The sequence below is a fragment of the Dendronephthya gigantea genome, unplaced genomic scaffold (assembly GCF_004324835.1).
Source record: "Dendronephthya gigantea isolate DGI-Jeju-01 unplaced genomic scaffold, DenGig_1.0 000071F, whole genome shotgun sequence".
Taxonomy (NCBI): Eukaryota; Metazoa; Cnidaria; class Anthozoa; order Malacalcyonacea; family Nephtheidae; genus Dendronephthya; species Dendronephthya gigantea.
In genome coordinates, this window is record NW_021163081.1 from 912,615 (window position 1) to 920,417 (window position 7,803).

At 39.0% G+C, this 7,803-nt stretch overlaps 1 protein-coding gene across 1 annotated transcript; it reads left to right on the forward strand.

Moving 5' to 3' along the window:
* The first annotated feature begins 331 nt into the window (after positions 1-331).
* On the forward strand, positions 332-2,655 carry LOC114531423. The gene is made up of 3 exons (XM_028553030.1): positions 332-464; positions 1,037-1,384; positions 2,032-2,655. Exons 2-3 carry the CDS (start codon positions 1,172-1,174, stop codon positions 2,653-2,655), a joined length of 837 nt encoding a protein of 278 aa, XP_028408831.1. The 5' UTR covers positions 332-464; positions 1,037-1,171.
* Positions 2,656-7,803: the final 5,148 nt, after the last annotated feature.

Consider the following 7,803-nt stretch of genomic DNA (forward strand, 5'->3'; position numbering starts at 1 on the left):
CCGGAATGGCTTCGAAGGAAACACCTGTAAAAGCGTATCGAGCTTTTAATCCTTCCACAAATTCTTCTTCTTGTCGACTATGCAGAACTGTTGGCGATCCCAATCACCGCAAGAACTTATTCAAGCCTGCGAATCGAGCTTTGCTGATAATTGCCGAGAAAATTTGCGGTCATTCTATTGTTTACGTCACGAATTTACCGCATCTTTTATGTCGACCATGCGAACGCAGGCTTAAAAATACTATAGCCTTTCAGCAGATAATTGTGGAGACCGAGCAGTCATTTCGCCAGTCCTATCAGACCCGTTTCAAACGTTGTACCGATGTTTCTCCGTCTATTTCCCAACCGCCAAGATCACGCCAAGCAACATCAACTGCGGCGCCTTTAGCGAGGCATTCAGCAAGAACTTCGTTGTCGTTTGATTCTTGTCACGATCAAGAGTCCAGTGTGAATTATGATATAGAAGTGAGTACGCAATACTCTTTTTTTTTCGGACAGTTGTAAATGTAAATGGCAAGTTTTGAATATAACTATGCGAATTCCCGCAAACAATGCAAAATTTTGAAAGAAACATTATTATGCAAAAATATGTAAATTCACTTTGTGTAAACAAATATACACCAAGGGCCGGTTGTTCAAAAGGGGTTTAGCTTAAACGATAGATAAGTTCAAAACGGAAAACAAAATTACCTATTTATTGAACAACTGAGCTGAAATATTTCGATATAAGTTGTTTAATTTTCCATGGAAGAACATATTCAATACATAAGATGTAGTTTCAGTCACAAGATGTATGAGAGTATTTTTACCTTTGGCTTATCTACCTAAACTTTGGGTTATCTACCGTTTAAGCTAAACACCTTTCGCACAACAGGCATCTGCTATCAATTTGCCATCATACTTCAGATTCCTTCCCTTCATATTAAAATAAATATCCCATACAGCGACCAAAAACAAATGATGATTGAAAATGTGTAAATGAAATCTTCATGTTTCAGTATACTACAGTTTCATATACCGCCTCAAATCTGTTGTAGAATGTAAATCCTTTGCAAGCTGGTTACAATGAGCAACTTAAAATTGCCAACAATGAATTGGTAAATATTGCTAGAAGAGATGAACCATCTGTGCTAAGAGATCGGTCCTATGCAGGTTTGTCCCAGGAAACGTGGATGGTTGAAGTTATAAAAGAACTTTCCACTAGATGCCCCACAGTTGCAGATATCTTATCAAGCTTGCTCGATTGTTCGATGGAGAACCTTGGCAAGAAGTTATCTCCCATTTGCCTGATTTATAGCATCATCATGTTTATGAGATGTCATGAGCTGAGCAGAATTCAGAGAATTAACACTGTCATTCTGACTGATGGAAAGGCATCAACAAATGTAGGTTCATATAGCATGCTTTTTGAAATATTATATACTGTTGCAGCCAAAAGTGAATAGTCTCCAAAAGGTTTAAGGAGAAAACTGTATTGTGATAGACAATAAGTATAAAGTACAGTGGTAATAGCTCCTCAATATGTTAGTGCCAAATTATTTCACATGCTTTACCACATTACTTGTGGAAGGGCTGATCCAGATCCACCTAAATATGACTTACGTGGAATTTAACATGTTTTACTGGTTTCACTTGTTTGTTCCTTGTATCTCATTTGCGGCAAAAGTACAAAGCTTCCTGTGCATTTTTCTGTAAATTGTTCAGTGTTACATAAATTAGAGGGTACAGAAAAATACATAGTCTCTATCTACTAAGTATCAAAACAAAGAAGGGGTAATAATATTTTAAATGATTGAACTCATCATATAAAATGAACTCTTCACTCTATCATTGTGTTCAATATAAAAAAAACAATAGTGGAACACTTAACACTTTACAGCAACATCACTAAAGTGGGAAGGGTTTTGTATTCTAACTGTGTATTTCTGTAAATATGCACTGTAATCATACTAAACTATACACTAACTACTAAAACCAACACAAGTTATCATTATGACTGTCATACTAAATCTATTTAATTTATTATTTATAGTTGCTTGAGCGACTAAACAAGTATGGCATATGTCTCAGCCCTTCTAAAAAGTATGTTGTCCTTGATGACATTGGCAAACACTTTTTGGATCATGCAGTGGAGTTGGTGAAGGCTGGGAAGAAGTTTGTCTTCGTTGTCGACAACATAGATTGGGAGGAGAAGGTGCATGATATGCGAAAAATTCATCAAAATAAGAGTGTCCATGCTGTTGCTACCAGCATGGTATTCACCCGAGTTTCAAGTGACCACCTACCTGATGATGGCCCTCAGAAAGATATAAAAACTTGCAACTTCCGAGAAATAGTTGACATGAAGGATGAAGAGCTAAAGGAGATTCACTATCGTTACAAGATATTGGTAGCAAGAGTCTTAATCAAGATGTTTCCAGAATTCAGCAGAATTAAATCATACATATCTCAGGAGCTTCTACTCACTCATGAACATTCTGATACAGCATCTTGTAAGTCAGAAATTATTACTATGCCTGTACTAATGAAAGATGAGAAAAGTATAGCGATTGTGTTGATGTTCTTGACCAGCTGGAAGAGTGGACACACGAGATATACAAGGCAAGTGGCAAGTGTCAAGATCATGCAGACCATGCATCTGCTTCCCATCCCTTGATAGAAGTTCCAACACGACCAGATCAACCAAGATCCCACATTCCACCTTCTACTCAAAATTCTGATCCACTTCAAGGAGTAAAAGTTGCTTGCTTTGGCGATGAGTTTAACAAGAGTGAGGTTTGCTGGAGCACGTGACCTTCGTTCTGGTTGTCACACAGCGAAGCAGCGACTTGATCATTTATATCCATATCGAATTGTTGGATGGCATACAAAGAGGAGTTTTTTAAAGGTGAGCCTCAATTTTTCCTTTTAGTATAGCCAGAATGTTGGTTAAAGTTGTTTTGTAAATCTGTATATAATAAATCTGTTATGACGATGGTATGCCATGAATTGTCTTTAGGAGCACCAGGGCCTATCAGAGAAGTGTTGGGACCCAGGTAATAAACTGTACCCTGGGCCCCCAGCCTCAGTCTTCCCTCTGAAAAGTCCTGCAAATGACAAAATTACTTAGACTATCCAACCTGCCTATCTACAGACTACAGTGTTAGTAACCTCCATCTCAGGGCACTTTTCATATACCATGGGTACAAGGTTTCAGTGTTTGCAAGGTAATTATAACTTGTAATTTTTTTTTTAGTCTGTCTTTAAACGGCTGTACAAAAACTCCAGCAGAGAACATGGCACATTGAGATACTTTCGGGAAGTGCTTAACAGAAGAAATGTGACAGTTGACATCAAGCACTACGAACACTGTGAGCAGTTCTTCATGAGTGTTGGTCACTGTTATCTGATTGAAGCACTGCTTCAGTTCTTCAAGATGGAAGATATTAAAGGGTTGCCAAAAGAGAACGATCCTTTTCTCCATCACAATGAAAGTGATGAAGAAAAGAAGGCCCATGTTTTAGAAGTACTGGACAAGTTTGTTCAACAGTTTCTTTGTCCAACTGATGTTGATGACAGTACTGACTCTTTAGATGATGACAGCACTACCTCAGATGGTGTATTTAATTATGCACTCAACCTATTGAAGTCATTTATGGTTCTTCTGGATTGCAAGGATGCTGTAGCTTCTGGAAATGGTGAGCATTTGGCCACAATCCAGAAACAGATGTTATTCTATTTCTCATCTGTTTCTGGATATAATGTTTATGCCATTGAGATGCTTATATTTACCATCCAGAATGAAATATTGTTATCACCTCGAGAAGCACATCAGTGTAAATGGGCAGCTTTGGCTAACTGGAGCGGAGGTAAAGACAAAAACATAGAGATTGATTTATTACAGGAAAACCGGAATGCAGATCTCAAAGGGCTTATTCGGATGATGGGGGCCAACAAGACAGAGAAAGCCATTGGGAGGATGAGTAAAGCTGCTGGAGGGGTACGTAAGATCGTTGATGTGTTCGATGAACAGGCATCCATTAGACGTAAATCTTCAGCCCATTCCCATCGTCTAAAGATGAGAATAAAATCTCCTCAGATTTGCACAAATTAAAGCCCTTCGCTTTCCTGGGTGGTCGATCTCACTCTTCATTTGTGGGGATTTCTTCAGACCCATTGGAAGATTTAAATGAAGAAGCGTTTTGTGAATGGCTTAAGCGACATCAAAGGAATATTGCATTGCATTTCCCAACAGTTGAAGAAGCGCCTACTGTACATGCAGACGCAGAGGATGATGAACAAAGTGAGGATTTCAGTGAACTAATGCACTCGCTATTAATTGATGACGTCACAGATGATATCTAAAACAACACTAAATTGCCATTACCCATATATAGTCTGAAGGAACATTTGCCTGTTCCCTCTACTGTCTTTCTATACTATTTCTGAATGTTTTCACTTGTTTATGTGGAATAACCTTGAACATCAATTAGTTGACAAAGTTACTTGAATCCAAATTATTAATGTTCAATGTTATCATCAAGTAAGAGTAATTGTCTTTGTCTTTAAAAAGATCCTTTCTAGGCAAATTACTTGTTTAGGTTTTAAAACAACTTCGCTGTAAAAGCTATTTAACAGAGCGAACTCTAAGCACGAGAGAAAATGCCGACACTTTGAGTTTTTCAACATGGCGACTTGCGGGATAGCCTGCGATCGGGCTCTCATATAGGCAGCCGATATGCCACCCCCCCCCAAAGGTTGACAATTTTCCTAAGGTCACATGACCAGCCGACACCAGGGTCTTTCCCGCAGTGCTTTCCCCCCACTGTGCCCCCAGGAAAGCCTACAAAAGACCCTGGGTACGAGGTTGGGGTAACTTTTGCTAATGTGCTACAAGATTGTCATAAATTATACCACTCTTGAGAAAAGTCACCCCAAAGTGAAATTTCACACTCCTCTAACGAATTCTATTACTGGGGTAACTTTTGCTAATGTGCTACAAGAATGTCATAAACTACACCACTCTTGAGAAAAGTCGCCGGAAAATTAAATTTGACCCTTGTCTAATGAACTCTATTACTGGGGTAACTTTTGCTAATGTGCTGCAAGACTGTCATAAACTACACCACTCTTGAGGAAAGTCACCCTAAAATGAAACTTGACCCTTGTCTAATGAATTCTGTAACTGGGGTAACTTTTGCTAATGTGTGCTACAAGAATATCATAAACTAAATCACTCTTGAGAAAACTCACCCCAAAATGAAATTTGACACTCATCTAATGAATTGTATTACTAGGGTAACTTTTGGTAATGTGCTACTGTAACCCGAATAAGTACAATTAGGGCACCTGTGCCGAATACGGCCCATAAGGCCATTGAAGCCGGGTTTCGGAAAAAACAACGTGTTGATATAGTATCTCTTTAGGAAAAGGTTTTGGGTTTTTTTTATATTAACATAAATACATAAATTCTGTGATTAATCGTAGATTTCGATGGATGAATACCCAGGGTAACATTTGGTGTCAGGAGTGGGATTATTTTCAAGGAAATTTCACGATTAAAGCTGCGAAATTAGAGGTTTGAAACGATAAATATACGTATAAATATAAAAATTGTGGAACATTTTTTATATAAATTTGGGATTTTGTGGCTGCCAAAGACTATATTAGTATGGCTGTCGATCTCGAAGAACTTCAACTTCAATTGGAAAAGAAACTGTGCGAAGTAAGTCAAGATACGTTAGTAAAACTTGCAGTATTTCTCGAGTGGGATGAAGGAAAATATGTGGGGAAGTCAAAGCTTAGTATTGCTCGATTACTACGAAGAGATATCGAAGAGCAGGTATCCCAGTTTGAAAGTGAGGATGAATGTCGCTCTTTCTTGGGTAAAATAAAAGAACAGTTGCTTGAGGTTACTGAGGAAGAGGCGATTGGGAAAGAATCCCCTGGGATAGTAAACAAGGAATTGGAAGTGTTGAAAGCACAACTCGACAACTTGGAAAAAGACCATCAAAAGCAAGTGGAAGCTCTCCAGGCAAAGATGGAACAAACTGAACTGAAGGCAAGTCAAGTGACAACAACAACAACTGTAAGTAAACCAATTGCAAATGATCTTAAGCAAGTATTGCGTAGGGAGTTCAAGATTAATGGGCAAATAGGAGAACCTGGTCAAAAAGATAAACTCACTTTTGTAAGCTTGGTCAGGCAGATTGAAAGTGCATTGTCAAAGGGTTACCCAGAGGCTGAGGTGACTGATGCTGTCATAAGGGCAATTACCCCTAGCATGCAGTTGCGAAGTTACCTAGAGACGATAAGCAATTTGGAGTTGCCGAGGTTACGTGCAATCCTGAGATCACACTTTCAGGAGAAAAGTGCTACCGAGCTATATCAACAATTAACAACAATTGTACAAGCACCAGAAGAGAGCCCACAGAGCTTTTTGATAAGAGCTTTAGACTTGGGTCAAAAGGTTCTCTTTGCCTCTAAAGAAGCAGGGGTAAAGATTAAATATGATGAAAATCTGGTTCAGGGTTTGTTTTTACACTCACTTGAAACTGGACTTCATCATGAAGCAGTAAGAACAAAGCTACGCCCATTCTTACAGCAGTCAGATATAACAGATGAACTGTTAATAGAGCAAATGAACCGGATTGTATCGACTGAAACAGAGCGGCAAAAGAAATTTGGTAAAGCAAGTCAGACAAGACAAAGAAATGTCTATAATGTTCAAGCAGCAAACTCTACAACAGTTGAGGGTGAACACCCAGTTGAACAAGACCATCCAGTGAAAGAGAAGAAAGCACCCAAGCAAGGTGAGCTAGTAACAGCAATAAGAACAGTACAAGCAGAACTTGCTGAGCTCACGGAAACAATTACAAATCAACAAGCAAAGAGTAAAGAGCAAGAAATGAGCCACACGGATGACCAACCTGGTCACACGAAACGACTGTGTACAAAGTGTCAGGAAACCAATAGTGTGAACTGTGATCACTGCTTCTGATGTGGCAGTTCTGACCACTTTGCCAGAGGATGTAAGAAGAGACAGAACTCGGGAAATGGGAGATGGCTACCGCCGAGGGACAGGAAGTAGCCAGTAAACCAAGTAAGTCCCATTTTTGTGCTAAATGTCTAAAGATTGAACAGTGTGAAAAACCATTTCCCAGATGTTCTGGCTGCCAACTAGTGAGATATTGTTCAAGAGAGTGCCAAAAGCAGCACTGGGGAGAACATAAAATACTATGCATGTCAGTCAGAGAATTTAAAGTAGATAACAATGCTCAGAGAAATTCAGATCATGGAACATATGTGAGCCATTTAAGCCCACTTGAGTATTCGAAAGTGGTGGGTTTAGTGGGTAAAAGATGTATGGTACATTGTCAGTTAAATGGACAAAAGGTACATTCATTATGGGACACTGGTGCACAAGTGTCACTGATCTCTAAGAAATGGTTGGATGAACATTTGCCTCATTTACCCCTTAATAATATTGAAACCTTGCTTCAGGATGGAACTGAACTGGACTTGAAAAAACTGCAAATGGGACATGCATGCCATATATGGATTTGTTGTTGGTTAAGTTTAAATTATAGAACATCAAGTATTGACCAAACAATACTTGTACCAATGTTAGTGACTCGTGAAACACTTGACTATCCAATAATTGGATATAATGTCATAGAAGAATTAGTAAAGAAAGAGAAGCACCAGATGAAGTAGCTAGGGAGTGGGCAGCCTCATTTCCTGATATCCAGTGCGAAAAGATACAATCTCTTGTCAGCTTTATGCAAGCCCCATCCCCAGAACAACTGTGTTCGTAAAGACCATT

Bases quoted from the DNA above. Each gene is read 5' to 3' on its own strand.
- LOC114531423 (XM_028553030.1), top strand. From the start codon at position 1,172: ATGGTTGAAGTTATAAAAGAACTTTCCACTAGATGCCCCACAGTTGCA. The intron at 1,385-2,031 runs GTAGGTTCATAT...TATTATTTATAG, and splicing joins ATGGAAAGGCATCAACAAAT to TTGCTTGAGCGACTAAACAA.